At 42.4% G+C, this 17,776-nt stretch overlaps 1 protein-coding gene and 1 long non-coding RNA gene across 4 annotated transcripts in view; one reads left to right on the forward strand and one right to left on the reverse strand.

Moving 5' to 3' along the window:
- Positions 1–17,776, forward strand: part of LOC143792970 (uncharacterized) — a 113,886-nt gene that overhangs the window by 91,423 nt on the left and 4,687 nt on the right. The window lies entirely within an intron of this gene.
- Positions 1–17,776, reverse strand: part of AADAT (aminoadipate aminotransferase) — an 84,648-nt gene that overhangs the window by 56,368 nt on the left and 10,504 nt on the right. For all 3 annotated transcript variants that reach the window (XM_077279500.1, XM_077279501.1, XM_077279502.1), the window contains exons 2-3: positions 11,994–12,062; positions 4,579–4,747 (exon numbers count right to left, since the gene is read on the reverse strand). In XM_077279500.1, coding sequence (XP_077135615.1) covers positions 4,579–4,747; positions 11,994–12,062 — 238 coding nt within the window. The remainder of the gene's footprint in view (positions 1–4,578; positions 4,748–11,993; positions 12,063–17,776) is intronic.

Below are 17,776 nucleotides of genomic sequence, written 5' to 3' on the forward strand. Positions count from 1 at the left end.
GGGACGCCATGTTGCATTTGGAGAGCCCCTGATGTGCCTAAACATTGAAACCCCTAACAAGTGACACCATTTTGGAAAGTAGACCCCCTAAGGAACTTATCTAGATGTGTGGTGAGCACTTTGACCCAACAAGTGCTTTACAGAAGTTTATAATGCAGAGCCGTAAAAATAAAAAATCATATTTTTTCACAAAAATGATCTTTTCACCCCCAATTTTTTATTTTCCCAAGGATGAGAGAAGAAATTGGACCCCAAAAATTGTTGTGCAATTTGTCCTGAGTACGCTGATACCCCATATGTGGGTGTAAACCATTGTTTGGGCGCAGGGCAGAGCTCGGAAGGGAAGGAGCGCCATTTGACTTTTCAATGCAAAATTGACTGGAATTGAGATGGGATGCCATGTTGCGTTTGGAGAGCCCCTAATGTGCCTAAACATTGAAACCCCCCACGAGTGACACCATTTTGGAAAGTAGACCCCTTAAGGAACTTATCTAGATGTGTGTTGAGCACTTTGACCCAACAAGTGCTTCACAGAAGTTTATAATGCAGAGCCGTAAAAATAAAAAATCATATTTTTTCACAAAAATGATCTTTTCACCCCCATTTTTTTATTTCTCCAAGGGTAAGAGAAGAAATTAGACCACAAAAGTTGTTGTGCAATTTGTCCTGAGTACGACGATACCCCATATGTGGGTGTAAACCATTGTTTGGGCGCATAGCAGAGCTCAGAAGGGAAGAAGCGCTATTTTACTTTTCAATGCAAAATTGACTGGAATTAAGATGGGATGCCATGTTGCGTTTGGAGAGCCCCTGATGTGCCTAAACATTAAACCCCCCCACAAGTGACACCATTTTGGAAAGTAGACCCCCTAAGGAACTTATCTAGATGTGTTTTGAGAGCTTTGAACCCCCAAGTGTTTCACTACAGTTTATAACGCAGAGCCGTGAAAATAAAAATTATTTTTTTTTTTCACAAAAATGATTTTTTAGCCCCCAGTTTTGTATTTTCACAAGGGTATCAGGATAAATTGGACCCCAAAAGTTGTTGTCCAATTTGTCTGGAGTACGCTGATACCCCATTTGTGGGGAGGGACCACTGTTTGGGCGCATGACAGAGCTCGGAAGGGAAGGAGCGCCATTTGGAATGCAGACTTAAATGGATTGGTCTGCAGGCGTCACGTTGCATTTGCAGAGCCCCTGATGTACCCAAACAGTACAAACCCCCCACAAGTGACCCCATATTGGAAACTAGACCCCCCAAGGAACTTATCTAGATGTGTTGTGAGAACTTTGAACCCCCAAGTGTTTCACTACAGTTTATAACGCAGAGCCGTGAAAATAAAAATTATTTTTTTTTTCACAAAAATGATTTTTTAGCCCCCAGTTTTGTATTTTCACAAGGGTATCAGGATAAATTGGACCCTAAAAGTTGTTGTCCAATTTGTCCTGAGTACGCTGATACCCCCTATGTGGGGGGGAACCACTGTTTGGGCGCATGACAGAGCTCGGAAGGGAAGGAGCGCCATTTGGAATGCAGACTTAAATGGATTGGTCTGCAGGCGTCACGTTGCATTTGCAGAACCCCTGATGTACCCAAATAGTACAAACCCCCCACAAGTGACCCCATATTGGAAACTAGACCTCCCAAGGAACTTATCTAGATGTGTTGTGAGAACTTTGAACCCTCAAGTGTTTCACTACAGTTTACAACGCAGAGCCGTGAAAATAAAACATATTTTTTTTCCCACAAAAATGATTTTTAGCCCCCCAAATTTTTATTTTCCCAAGGATAACAAGAGAACTTGGACCCCAGAAGTTGTTGTTCAATTTGTCCCTAGTACGCTGATACCCCATATGTTGGGGTAAACCCCTTTTTGGACGCACGGGAGAGCTCGGAAGGGAAGGAGCACTGTTTTACTTTTTCAACGCAGAATTGGCTGGAATTGAGATTGGACGCCATGTCGCGTTTGGAGAGCCCCTGATGTGCCTGAACAGTGGAAACTCCCCAATTCTACCTGAAACCCTACCCCTAACCTCACCCCTAACCGTTTACTGAACATTTTCTGACAGTCATAAGTGCCACGTATATAAGTGCCACGTATTTAAGTGCCACGTATTTAAGTGCCACGTATTTAAGTGCCACGTATTTCAGTGCCACGTATTTCAGTGCCACGTATTTCAGTGCCACGTATTTCAGTGCCACGTATTTCAGTGCCACGTATTTCAGTGCCACGTATTTCAGTGCCACGTATTTCAGGCACTGAAAAATACGTGGCACTTAAATACGTGGCACTTAAATACGTGGCACTTAAATACGTGGCACTTAAATACGTGGCACTTAAATACGTGGCACTTAAATACGTGGCACTTAAATACGTGGCACTTAAATACGTGGCACTTAAATACGTGGCACTTAAATACGTGGCACTTAAATACGTGGCACTTAAATACGTGGCACTTAAATACGTGGCACTTAAATACGTGGCACTGAAATACGTGGCACTTAAATACGTGGCACTTAAATACGTGGCACTTAAATACGTGGCACTTAAATACGTGGCACTTAAATACGTGGCACTTAAATACGTGGCACTTAAATACGTGGCACTTAAATACGTGGCACTTAAATACGTGGCACTTAAATACGTGGCACTTAAATACGTGGCACTTAAATACGTGGCACTTAAATACGTGGCACTTAAATACGTGGCACTTAAATACGTGGCACTTAAATACGTGGCACTTAAATACGTGGCACTTAAATACGTGGCACTTAAATACGTGGCCACTGAAATATTGTGGCACTTATATACGTATATAAACGTATATTTCAGTGCCACGTATTTCAGTGCCACGTATTTCAGGTTAGGGGTAGGGTTTTTTGTTTTTTTCTTGTTTTCTTGTGTTTTTCTATAAAAACGCATGCGTTTTACTGCGTTTACATGCATTTTTTCACACATGCGGTTTTTTTAAAAAACGCATGCAGATAAAAACGCAAGTGTGAAACCAGACTAAAAGACGCTTTTTATAGCAAAAAGGTTTTTGCGTCTCCACATTTTGAGACCTATAATTTTTCCGCATTTTGGTCCACAGAGTCATGTGAGGTCTTGTTTTTTGCGGGACGAGTTGACGTTTTTATTGGTAACATTTTCGGACACGTGACCATTTTTTATCACTTTTTATTCCGATTTTTGTGAGGCAGAATAACCAAAAACCAGCTATTCATGAATTTCTTTTGGGAGAGGCGTTTATACCGTTCTGCGCTTGGTAAAATTGATAAAGCAGTTTTATTCGTCGGGTCAGTACGATTACAGCGATACCTCATTTATATCATTTTTTTATGTTTTGACGCTTTTATACGATAAAAACTATTTTATAGAAAAAATAATTATTTTGGCATCGCTTTATTCTGAGGACTATAACTTTTTTATTTTTTTGCTGATGATGCTGTATGGCGGCTCGTTTTTTGCGGGACAAGATGACGTTTTCAGCGGTAACATGGTTATTTATATCCGTCTTTTTGATCGCGTGTTATTCCACTTTTTGTTCGGCGGTATGGTAATAAAGCGTTGTTTTTTGCCTCGTTTTTTTTTTTTTTTTCTTACGGTGTTTACTGAAGGGGTTAACTAGTGGGCCAGTTTTATAGGTTGGGTCGTTACGGACGCGGCGATACTAAATATGTGTACTTTTATTGTTTTTGTTTGTTTTTTTTAGATAAAGAAATGTATTTATGGGAATAATATATTTTTTTTAATTATTATTTATTTAGGAATTTTTTTTTTTTTTTTTTTTTTACACATGTGGACTTTTTTTTTTTACTTTTTTACTTTGTCCCAGGGGGGGACATCACAGATCGCAGATCTGATAGTGTGCACAGCACTCTATCAGATCTGCGATCATACTTTCATCGGAGCAGGCTGCAGCTTTCATCTGCAGCCTGCTCCGACCCGGAAGTGCTCCCTGCAGGACCCGGATACAGCCCCTCGGCCATTTTGGATCCGGGGCCTGCAGGGAGAAGACGTTCGGTACGAGGTGAGTACATCACCTTGTACCGATCGTCTCAGGGAAGCCCGCAGGGAGCCCCCTCCCTGCGCGATGCTTCCCTGTACCGCCGGTACACCGCGATCATGTTTGATCGCGGTGTGCCGGGGGTTAATGTGCCGGGGGCGGTCCGTGACCGCTCCTGGCACATAGTGCCGGATGTCAGCTGCGATATGCAGCCGACACCCGGCCGCGATCGGCCGCGCTCCCCCTGTGAGCGCGGCCGATCGCGTATGACGTACTATCCCGTCACCGGGAATTAAGGCCCACCCCACCTCGACGGTATAGTACGTCATACGGGCTTAAGGGGTTAACATAGCTGATTGCAGGGTCTGATGGGGAGAAGCTGGCATGGTCACACGTCTTCAACTAGTCACCTCCGTCCCTTTCAACTACGTTTTCCTCTAATATGCAGCAGCATGTCAGTGAAAAGCACACGTTTGTAATGCAGGAGCTGGTTTCTGATTCATGCTGGTCGTGATTTGGGCACCTGGACTCAGGTGATGGCTCCCTTTAATAACAAGCTAAGGAATGTACCCAGGTGTTGCAGAATACTGTAGCGCTTTCTTCATCAAACTCTCCCCAATTTCAATGGCAGTACCATCAGTCAAGGTAACGCAAGCTGACTTAAAAGGAAACGTATCTGGATTTGGCGCTCCCCCAGCAAGTGATATGATTGATGGTGGTGACTTCATTAATAAATCAGCTGCAAAGAAAGAAGTAGAAAAAAAAAACATACATCAAATAAAAAAGCAGAATGTCATCGGGTTCTGAAATTTCAAAAGCTGGCTATACTATCAGGATCATATTTGCCCACCAGGGTACAAGATATTGCTTTGATGGGCCCAGGATCTGACACAGTAAGGGGTTTAGATGCCCAGCAAAAGATCCACTAGGGTCAACCTCTTATGGGTAGATGCACATATGACCTATGATACTACTGCACATATTTCTATGTTGGTAATGACTGAAGTTATAATGTTAGCCCCCCCGCGTAAACCTGAAAGAAATATAGCGGGGGTCTCATGGCCTCATGGACCCTGTCATTTAATATGGCTTTCTGTCAGAAGAAAGGTCAAATAAAGGTCAGGTCAGTCATCTCTGAAAGTGTGAAACTGGTTTTATCCAGTTTTTTCTGGTATGTTTGGTGCCTATTGTAACGGTTTTCTATTGGCTGTAAGCAGCTTTGCCGCTCTTTTTTTGAATATATATAAACACCTGTTTTGTGGTATCTGGTCATTCTGTCAGCGGAAGAAGATAAAGAAGACCCCACCCTCCCTCCCCTGAATTTTCGTGTAGTTTACTTGTGGGAAAATCACCCATGTCTGGGTGGATTGGTTTATTGGAAAAGTTTGGTACTTTGGTTTTATAATTTATGGAGTTTATTTATTGGTGATTAATTAATTTATGTAACCCTAAATAAACTACACGGCCATTTTTATCCACAATTAAAGCATTTTGTGTTTTTATTGTATGAATGGGTTCTATGAGGCCATGTTTTAATGATTTAAAGTGGACATGCGTGTTTTCTATGTAGATAAAGGGTGGGTTTCAAAAATGTCTGTATCACGTACATGCCTGAGTAACTGCAGGTTTTCACGGCCTATAAGGTTTGCTAGAGAGCGAGTTCTGCTTTGCTTTTATCCAGATGGGTAGTTTACGGTGGCTGTGTTTACTGACATATGGTGAACCCTAGTCTTTACAGCTACGGTGCATGGTCCGGGCAATCAGACTAGGCCATCCCTGTACACGGCATGCTGTATCCGTTGTAATACGACAGGATCATGACATCCGTAATGTATAGCCCTATCCAACATGAAAAGGACTAGATGGTAATAATACAGCAGTTGTTTCATGGGTCTAGGTAAATTGGACAACAAAATATGGTTGCATTATGGCCATCTAAAGATGGCCAAACATTCCATTAAAGAAGCCACAAATGTGCCATAAACCTAAGCATCAGACTTGTAAGAGGCAGGTACGGACTGGGATTGAAATTCAGGCCTGGCATTTGAAATCACACAGGCCCATATTTTCTCTGTCCCCAAGAACCAGATGGGATACATTACTAATATTATCCTAGATGGAGGAAAGCAAGATTTACTACAAGACCAATATTTCTAATGATACCCGTGGCCTGCTGGGGTAAGTGAGTCAGCGACTTTGTGCTCTACGTCAAAACTCTTAACGTTATGGATGTCTTGAGAACACTGATTCTGTTAATGTAGCAGACAAGGCCCACGACCAGACACGCCCTTCTGGCATTTGCCAGAATTGCCAGATGGCCAGTCCGGCCCTGGTGGGAGGTAACGCAACTCTCCACCAAGAGTAAAAAAAAGCCAGCTTTATTACCTATTAGAGGTAGCTTTCCTATTAGCCAATGTCCGAGCCTTTATCAACACTTGTAGCATGACTAAGGACAGTTAGCCAAAAGGAGAAGACATTTATCTGCATACAAATTACTTGCTCCCCATCATTGCAAGGCAGCATACAGGGTGGCTGGCTTAGAGGTCTTTGGAGAAGACTTTGGTTTACTAGGTTGACTCATAGGGAAGCTACCTCCAATGGATGGCAATTAATAGCTTCTACTATGGGTACCATTTTGAAAGGGGACCTCCCAAATTTATGAAATGTAATTTCTTTTTTTTATGGTGGTAATTAGGGACTACCATTTGTTCCATGTACAAAACACTGAGAGGAGTCAGATCAATAAAAGCCATCTGGGGTCATATGTTATTTATATGTTTACCTTCATTATAAAAAGTACCCCAACCTTATGCAGAATTTTAATTGGCAAGTATTGGCATGAATCACTAGTTCAATTGTAGTGAGATGAATGCAAATACCTCATTTAAGCTGGCCATGATATGACTATTGCATTTATACATAAAATTCTCAACCCAGCAATGTAGCCAACATGTCTTCTAAAATGGGGTTTTCCTTTCATTTGCTTATATGCTATAAAAAGGACTTCCAAGATCGTGACTGCGATTACTATAGAAATCTTACCGACAGGGCCATTTTGCCATCTTGCAGTTCTGGTAAATTCCAGATGAACAGGTCAGAAAGTGGGGTGTCACAACTATTGCAACAATTTTAACACTATCCCCATCTCCATGCTCCAACACTTAGACAAGCAGGCTACATGTTGCTTCTGGCCTACAAAAGGATGATGCTGAGTAAGAAAAATTGGGCAGTGAGATAACATTGCACCACCTGTGCCACCCCTGAGACTGCAGGTAGGAGGAATCATCATTCAACAAGGGAGCGGTGGAGTAAGTACTAGCTTATTTTATGGCAGGCTGAGCGGATGATATTATTAATATAAGGAGTTATAACAAGGATGCAGAATGGGAGCATTATAATACAGAGACACAATGAAGGGCATTATAAAAAGGAGGCACAATGGAGGGCATTATTATAAAGTCCAATGGGGGACAAAGGTGATGGGCACAGAGGGGGCAGTATTACTGTCTACTGGCACTGATTACAGCACTGTATGCTATGGGAGAGGTAATGGGAGGAGGGTACTGGAAAACCAGTAAGTCAAAGATGTCTGTGTGTTACATTGTGCAGGGACCAGTCATTAATGGAAGAAGTGGTCATGGTATTCTGGACTGAATGGAAAAAATAAAGGAAAGTGGATGACTACAATTATCGAGAACATCACTGGTAAGTGACTGTACAGTATACAAATATGGACTGCAGAGCACTGGTGTACAACTGTTGTCTACAAATACACAGTCACTGTATGGTGGTAGTATCAGTCCTAGTTGTCCTGATTAATGATCAGTATGGTGGTACTATCACCAATGTATATGCTGGTATAGCCTTTGGTTATGGACTGGTGGTATTGTTTGTCTATTATATTGCAGGATAGTACAATGATATTTGTTAAGAGGGTTGTACGGTGAGGACTCCATTTGCCATTCCAGTGGGCATTAAGCGACAGCAAGTATACAGTTCGCATGCTTACATTCACCTGACAACTAGAGTCTCAACATGAGATTCTAGTTGTCATGTGAGCACAAGTATGCAAATTGCCTACTTGCAGTCACAGGTGAACTACTGGAATGGCAAATGGGGTAGAATCTTTACAGTGTGTATATTACATATGGTTAGGATTGGACACTACACTGCTCTCTGAAAATATGTTTAGCGGCACAACCTTTTTGATGCTCGATAGAATGGCATTATACTGTCACTATGTGATGGTATTATTTATTCTCTTACATAACAGTATTAATAATATTGGTCTTGCAGTAAATCTTGGTCAGGCAGGGTAGTATTTGTAATTCAGACACCCATTTGGGCAATGCCATATGGGCCTGTGTGCATTGTTCCAGAAAAGTAAGCATTTTTCCCAGAAAATTATTGCAGTTACACATTGTTATGTGTATTGGAACAAAATAAAAAACTGAAAAAAGGCGAATTGGACATACCGTATTTTCCGGCGTATAAGACGACTTTTTAACCCCGGAAAATCTTCTTAAAAGTCGGGGGTCGTCTTATACGCCGGGTGTCGTCTTGTACGCCGGGTGCAGACCTATGTGTATATGGTGGGTGGGGGGGAGTGGTCCCGATGACGAAGAGAGGGGGCGTCTCACAGGAAAGTGTGAGTGGAGTATCCCCCTATTACCTCATTGTAGCAGCGTGGGGTCTCTGTGCTGGGGAGCGGCGGCGGCTGCTCCTCTTTGTGCCGCGTGGGTGCTGTGCTGTGGGGCGGCGGCTCCTCTTTGTGCAGGAGATCGGGACGAGATCTGAATCTGAGCATGCGCCGCCCCCAGCGGCCATTTTCCCGGAGGCCACCGCATCGCAGCAATGGAGCTGCCGGTGCCTCCGGGCTTTGAGGAGATGCCGGAGGAGCCCCGACTCTGCACTAAGATGCGGCGGCGCCCCACAGCACAGAGGCCCGACGCTGCACGAAGAGGAGCAGAAGCCGCCGCTCACCAGCACAGAAACCCCACGCTGCCACAATGAGGTAATAGGGGGATACGCCACTCACACTTTCCTGTGAGACGCCCCCTCTCTTCGTCATCGGGACCACTCCCCCCCCAAAAAGGCACATTATTCACCAGCCCTATAAGACGACACATGGCATATAAGAAGACCCCCGACTTTTAAGAAGATTTTATATTTTAACTGGAAAAGTTGGGGGGGTCGTCTTATACGCCGGAAAATACGGTAATTTTACACAAAACCTCAAAAATGGGCCGTAGAAAATTGTTGGCACCCTCAACTCAATATTTGGTTGCACATCCATTGAAACAAATTACTGCATTCAATCGCTTCCTATAACCATCATCAAGCTTCTTACACCTCTCAAACGTATATCCACAGGTGTTCAATGGGATTTAGATCCAGACTCATTGCTGACCACCTCAGAACTCTCCAGCGCTTTGTTTCCATTCATTTCTGGGTGCTTCTTGAACTATGTTTTGGGTCTATGCCCTGCTAGAAGACCCATGACCTAGGACACAAACCCAGCTTTTTGACACCGGGCACTACATTGTGACCCAAAATCTGCTGGTAATCCTGAGATTTCAAAATGCCTTGCACACAGTCAAGGCACCCAGTGGCAGAGGCAGCAAAATAATCCCAAAACATCTTTGAACCTCCACCATACCTGACTGTAGGTACTGTCTTCTTTTCTTTGCAGGCCTCATTCCGTTTCTACTAACTAGTAAAAGGATATGCTTTACCAAACAGCTCTATCTTGGTCTAATCTCTCCACAAGATGCTTTCGCAGAAGGATTTTGGCTTACTCAAGTAAATTTAGGCAAACTACAGTCTAGCTTTTTTATGTCTGTGTCAGCAGTGGGGTCCTCCTGGGTCTCCTGCCATAGCGTTTCATTTCATTCAAATGTCAACAGATAGTTCCCGCTGACAATGATACATTCCGAGCCTGCAGGACAGCTTGAATTACTTTGGAATGTGATTGGGGCTGCTTATCCACAATCCTGCGTTGTAACCTTTCAACAATTTTTGCTGTCTATGTCCAGGAAGATTAGCTACAGTGTCATGGGTTGTAAACTTCTTGATTATGTTGCACATGTTGTGTGGACAAAAGAACATAAAGATCTCTGGAGATGGACTTGTAACCTTGAAATTGTTGATATTTTTCAACGATTTTGGTTCTCAAATCCTCAGACAATTCTCTTCTTTTTGTTCTCCATACTTAGTGTGGCACATACAGACACACAATGCAAAGATTGTGTCAACTTCCCCCCTTTTCATCTGGTTTCAAGCGTGATTTTCATACTTCCCACACCTGTTACTTGCTACAGCTGAGTTCGAATGAGCATCGCATGCTTGAAACAAAGTTGTTTAACCACAATTTATGGAAAGGTGCCAATAATTTTGTCAGGCTAATTTTTGGGTTATTGTGAAATTATGTCCAATTTGCCTTTTTTCTCTATTTTTTGTATTGTTTCAATATACACAAATGAAATAAACATGTGTTTAACAAAAATGTGTAATTACAATAATTTTCTGGGAGAAATACTTCATTTTCTGGAACAATTTCAAGGGTGCCACCACTTTTGGCCATGACTATAGCTCCCAGTGAACAGTATTTCCTAAATTTTAATTGACTTTTGCTTAGTGATAAAGAAATAATGGCATTTTTTAAGATTTAATCTTACACAATGCTTCTTATAACTTATTTAAAAATGTTTTGTGTGTAAAAGATAATGATAAAATGCAAATTGTATAGAATCCAATTCCCTTTAAAATGGGCAGAGCACTTAAAATTAATTTTGCCTATCTTTGCCTAATTTTGCATAACCCAATGGTCATTTCTCAGAGCAGAAGTCTAAAATCTCATAGCACAAATAATATTTATGTTCATACAGTAAAAGTGTAACACTGTGCGAACTGGTAAATGCTGTGTCATAAGGTTAATATGTGCCTATGTGTAAATCAGGTTACGGAGCAAAATGCATTTCTCCGGAGCGGATCAATTGGCATTTATTCTTACACTGCAGTCTTATGTGACAAGGAGGGCAAATTGATGTCTGTTTCCTAAATTAACCTGTCAGCTTTTATGACATGTATTCTCAGGCCTGGAAGATGGTGATCAGTTTTACTACAGCCCTTTTTCAATTTGAGATGTTATATTAAAGGGGTTGTCCAAGCATACAATATTGATGACCTATCCCAAGAATGGGTCAATTATTCAAGATTGCTGGGGGTTCGACACTCGGGAACCCCACCAATCAGCTGAATTTTGCTTTGGCAATGGCCGAAGCTAAATACTGACTGTAGCTGACAGCACAACTCTGCACACTCTTTAGCGACGGCTGTCAGTTACTGCTGACCAGTGAAAATTCCAGGACAGTCCATATAAATAGAGAACTTTTTCCCTGTCCGTAAAAAAAACATTGAAGGCGTCCATGATTTTTTTTTTGCAAAGGTTAACAAATTTATACAGATTATTTTGACTGTAACTGACGCTATTTTACAGTTTACTGTTGATGCAGCCAACGTCATCATATCAAAACTACAATATAGGCTGTAGACATGTATCACTTATAATCAGAATGATTTACTATATTTTTCCGGTGTGTTCGTAAAAAATATTGTCTGTCCGTGATTTTTTGATAATTTATACAGAAAAAAATAAAATGTAAAATTGGCAACCCTGGTTAGTGTCCAAAATATATTTAGTTTATTATGTTGTGGGATGGATTTTTTTTTCCAGAATTAAGAGTGTATTGTTTTGACCGACCAGTTTCCAGATCTGCAGCGCTGCGTCTCTCAGTGGATAATATGGCTGTAGATCTGGTACAGACAAAAGAACCAATTTATATGTATTTTACATTAATTTCAAACAAATCACTGAAATGTGAAACCCCAAATGGTTCCATAGTTATATTTCTTGGTTGTATTTTCACAATCACTTAAATAATTAATGTAAGCGCATTTTATTATAATGTTATATGTATACTTACTCATTGCTCTTATGGGTGAGGGTTGCCTGGCCGCACTAACAGCTGTCAAAAAACGGGCGTAATTCATGTCTGTGTGTGAGGAAAGAAAATGGAAAAAAAGAATAAATAACTTAAGTTTTCATTGTGCGTTTGACGGTTTAACGAGCTGTGAAAATAAATGTAAAAAAAAAAAAAAGTTAAAAATAGGGAACTCCCAAAGAGGATATTACCCCAATTTCATTTTAGACAGTTATAAAGCTCACGTTCAGCTATCAGAGCAAAGCTAAACACAGCAGCCTAAACCTCTACCCTACCCTAGCATTAGATCACAACACGTTTTACAGGGAATCTGTCATTAGGATCAACCCTCTAAAGTCATCTATATGGGCATGTAAGTCATAAAGATGGGCAAACCCAAACAATAAAGCTCTGCGTCCATACTGAATACCTACTGTTCGGGCATGGACACCAAACACGGATTTCACCAGGAAGTCCGTGTTACCGTTTGGGTTCGGCACCTCGAACACCGGGTGTTTGTCATGTGATAACAGCTTAGCAAACAGTACTCCTGATCAGCAGTAGACTCATCAACACTGGTCAGCGTGTGCCCACAGGTGTGAACAGAGGTAAAAAGTTTACCTCTGGTCACCGGTGTCGGCTGATGGGACTACTACTACCACCATCAGTCTACGCCTGCTGCCGCTAATAACAGCGAGAGCAGGCAGAACCGGATGGGAGTATTCATTAGCCGACACCTGCACTCTAAATAAATAAATAAAAAACAGTGTGGGTTCCCCTGTATTTCTGATAACCAGCCTGGCTAAACTGACTGCTGCGGGCTGCATCCGTCAGCTGTCAGCTTTAACAAAGCTGGTTATCAAGTATAGAGGGGTCACCACTCCAGTTTTTTTAAATTATTTAAATAATTTTAAAAAAACGTTGTGGGGTCCCACTCTTTTTCACAACCTACCAAGCTAAAGCAGACAGCTGGGGGCTGGCATTCTCAGGCTGATAGATGATAATTTATTATCTAGGAATAACCTCTATCTATAGAATAGGTTCTATATTTTATGTTATGACTTGCAAGAAAATCAAGCAGGAATTTTATGATCCTACAGTACCAGTAGCTCAGGAACAGATTTGGAGGAGGGGCTGGCAGACATTTTTTCTTAATCTAAAATTCCACCTATGCATCAGGTTCAACAGTACTCAGCAATGGCAGCAACTAGTGATGAGCGAACGTACTCAGATAAGATGTTTTTGGAGCATGCTTATGTGCAAACCGAGTGACTTCGGTGTGCTCGAAGAACATGTTCAAGCCCCTGCGGCTGCATGTCTCATGGCTGATCAACAGCAGCAATGACCTCTGCACCTGTTCATTAGATGCTTTAATACAAAACAGAGGGTCTAAATGTGTTCTTTGCTGATAATATGAATTTCAAGAAACAACAGGAAGTTAAGAGTCTAAAATATCCAAGGTTCATAATGTGAAAATTACTACAGTTCTAATTAGTTTTCATACAGATTGTGAAATGAAAAACCCCCAAAAAAGAAAGCTCAAAATTTGTAAAAATATACACCGTATTTTTTGGACTAAGACGCACCTTTTTCCCAAAAAAATTTGGGGGAAAATGGGGGTGCGTCTTATAGTCGGAATATACTTACAAATACTGTGGTGGCAGCAGGAGTCGGGCGATTCCGCGGTGGTCCCTGTCCGACGATCACACTCCCTTCCCAGGCTGGTGTGGCAAGTTTGGCGGTGTTGCTCTGTGGTGCGGGGGGCTTCGCCGGCATTTTGTGAAAATGGCCACCGGGGGTGGTGCATGCTCAGATTGAGATCTCGGCAACGAGATCTCAATCTGCTGCGATGCGGTGGCCTCTGGGAAAATGGCAGCCGTTGCTGAGATCTCAATCTGAGCATGCGTCGCCCCCGGCTGCCATTTTCCCGGAGGCCACCGCATCGCAGCAATGGAAGTGTAGGGCCTCCGGATTTTCACAAAATGCCCGCAAAGCCCCCCACACAACCGCCGCTCCTGCCTGGGATGGGATTTCCCGGAAGCCACCGCACCTGCCTGGGACCACCAAACACCCCCTGTGACCACTCTCCACCAGTGCTGCCTAGTTCCCCAGTAAGCTGAATTCGGACGGTAAGACGGACCCCCATTTGACACATTTTTTTCCCCTATTTTCCATCTGAAAATTTGGGGTGCGTCTTATGGTCCGGTGCATCTTATAGTCCGAAAAATATGGTATATCATAAAACCTGATTTAAACATTAGATCATTGTCTGCTGATGCAACTGTCATTCTACTTGGGAAACTTGTGGACGTCACTGTTTTTGGAGGATATGGATAGCTCTGTATATAGGTGGACTATGGTTGGCACTGTACTTGGGGGCCAAATGGCTGGCACTCTGTGTCCTTGTGGCTGTTATGGCAGTAGACACATGATATTATCACTGTATTTGGGGGCACAGTGGTTCACACTGTACACTACTCACATAACATTAGGAATATTTGCACTACTGGTGTAAATTCAGAATGATCCTAAAATGCACATTAACCTTTTCAGGTGAACTTAATGTGACTTTCTCTAAACTTCTGAATACACATGTCCAACTGTGCAATATTTCAGTACTTTTTGCACAACTTGCTGTTCTCTAACAAGGAGTTTAATGGCAAAATTCACAGCAGATGTTTAATCCATAAATCGGCCAATACAGTTAAGGGTTCAATTAGAATTGATATTTATACAGTCCTCCTCATCACGCATTTTGACATCATGAGACCAAGATGACACCTAATAACTGATGTACAGTACCTTGCTATTGCCAGGCATCAAGCAGAATATTCTCAAACGGAAGTGACCACTGAGCTAAGAGTGTCATCAGCAGATTGCAATAGAGATAGAGAGAGACTGGACGAGTCACAGAAAGGAACGTCCTTTGGCCACATCCCACCCCGATAACTGCTTCATTGTGAGCAATTCCACACAACTCCAAGCACATTTAAAGGAGGTGAGAGGCACCCATGTGTAACATCAAGACATTCAAAACCATTTACATCAGTGTGGTCTGCATGCTAGACAAGCTGCAAGGGCACCTGACCACACCAGTAGGGCCATGTAGCATCTATGCTGGACAAGGGACCAGTGGGCCTCAGAGCTGTTCACTGATGGAAGACGATTCACACTGAGGAGAAATGATGGCCGCCAATGATGTTGGAGAATTCAAGTAGAGCATTACGCACCAGCCACTGTTGTCACCAGATGAGCCTTTGATGGTGGTGGTGTTACAGTATGGGCAGGTGGGTCTACTCCATACAGAACTGCCCTACACTTTGCGAATGGTACAGTGACAAGTCCCTACTACATGAATATTATTAATCCAGTCACTGTGCTAGATCACAGATCATAGAATAGTCACTGTGCCTCTGCATGAACAACACAGGACTAATTTCATCCTTATGGACGACAATGTTAGTGCTCATTGAGGTCGCATCATTAGGAAACGGTTGCTAGACTTGGGGACCGCAAATGGAGTGGCCTGCACTTTCTCCCGACTTTAATTCCATAGAAAACCTATGGGATCAGCTGAGTCGCTATGTAGAGGATCGTAGGTCTGTACTCCAGAGCCTCATTGACCTGAGGGCCAACCTTCAAGAAGAGTGGGATGCCATGCCTCAGCAGACATTAACGACAATGGTGAACAGGTGGAGAAGTCGTTGTCAAGCTATAATTGATGCTGAAGGCCACTTGATAATTATTGAGACATTGACATTTTCTTTTGGAGTGTATACCCACCACTGTTGTTGGCTTTTGCGTCAATAAATTGTTTGAGATGAGGAAATCACCATTGCATGCTTATTCTTAAATGCCCTGCTTTCATGATAGGATATCTATGTAGCATGAAGTTTTTACATTTTCCTAACTTTTTGTGAGTAGTGTATGTGGGGTCACTGGATGTCAATGTATCGAAAAGAAGGAAGATATGAAAATATTCGGGAACAATATGATCGTTCTTGTATTTGGGGTATTTATACACTAAACACATAACCTGCATAATGTAATATCCCATCGGTTTTATGTTGCTAGGTATGCGTCTGTGATGTGAGCGCTGGGCTACAGTGGAGCCATTTTTTTTAGATGGATTTAACCTTTACACCTCAACAACATTGTGGAGAAGCCACACGTCATGTGCAGCTGTAATGGGACATGACGGACTGTTGGCACACATCTCTGGATGCACTTTTTATGTATGACTGCTCATCCAGGTTATAGATTAAATGACAATTTACCCTGTGTGCCTCCAGTCTTATGAGATATATATATATATATATTAGTGCATTCGGTGGGCACTTCAGCACATGGTAAGTGCTTTTCTTCCCCCTTCAGGTCCACCATGCTGGGCGCATTTGATATGGTTTAATGGCCTTAAAAAGCTGGTGGATGCATATGGGAACATTGCTCCAGGTGGCCATAATGGACTTTCAGTGACTGAAATGGCTTTGATAAACTTTATATAGGGACATGTTATGGGATAACAAAGTAGGAGACTCCTCTCACCAGCTACTAGATATCTAATATGATGTAATATATATTTTGTACTGAGTGCCACAATTTTTTGGTGTCTTACACATAACACATCGTTTTACGTGTGTGTTTTTTAGGCTATGTGCACACGTTGCGGATTTGGGTGCAGAATTTTCTACACAAAATCTGCATCTCCTGGCAGAAAACGCAGGTGCAAATTGATGTGTTTTTTATGCGGATTTTGTGGGTATTTGCTGCGGATTTCATGCGTTTTTTACCCCTGCGGATTTTTATAATGGAAGGGTGCAGAAACGCTGCAGATCCGCACAAAAGAAGTGACATGCTCCTTCTTTCAATCTGCTGTGTTTTCCATGCGGAATTTTCCGCACCATTAGCACAGAATTTTTCCTATTGAATTACATTGTACTGTAAATCACTTATCACTATATATATTTTTTTTACTAGATGGTAGCCCGATTCTAACGCATTGGGAATTCTAGAATATGTATGTAGTTTGTTTATGAAGATTTTAGAATAATACATTGAATACACAGGATTCGGCCGGACTGCACCTGTCGCTGATTGTTCGCAGCCGGCCACGTAGTATATAGCATAGCCACGTAGTATATAACAGCCCACGTAGTAAATAGCACAGCCGCGTAGTACATAGCACAGCCACGTAGTACATAGCACAGCCACGTAGTACATTGCACAGCCCACGGAGTGTATAACAGCCCACGCACGCAGTATAACACAGCCCACGTAGTGTATAACACAGCCCACGTAGTGTATAACACAGCCCACGTAGTGTATAACACAGCCCACGTAGTGTATAACACAGCCCACGTAGTGTATAACACAGCCCACGTAGTGTATAGCACAGCCCACGTAGTGTATTGCACAGCCCACGTAGTATATTGCACAGCCCACGTAGTATATTGCACAGCCCACGTAGTATATTGCACAGCCCACGTAGTATATTGCACAGCCCACGTAGTATATTGCACAGCCCACGTAGTATATTGCACAGCCCACGTAGTATATTGCACAGCCCACGTAGTATATTGCACAGCCCACGTAGTATATTGCACAGCCCACGTAGTATATTGCACAGCCCACGTAGTATATTGCACAGCCCACGTAGTATATTGCACAGCCCACGTAGTATATTGCACAGCCCACGTAGTATATTGCACAGCCCACGTAGTATATTGCACAGCCCACGTAGTATATTGCACAGCCCACGTAGTATATTGCACAGCCCACGTAGTATA

Source organism: Ranitomeya variabilis, chromosome 1 (assembly GCF_051348905.1).
Source record: "Ranitomeya variabilis isolate aRanVar5 chromosome 1, aRanVar5.hap1, whole genome shotgun sequence".
Classification (NCBI taxonomy): domain Eukaryota; kingdom Metazoa; phylum Chordata; class Amphibia; order Anura; family Dendrobatidae; genus Ranitomeya; species Ranitomeya variabilis.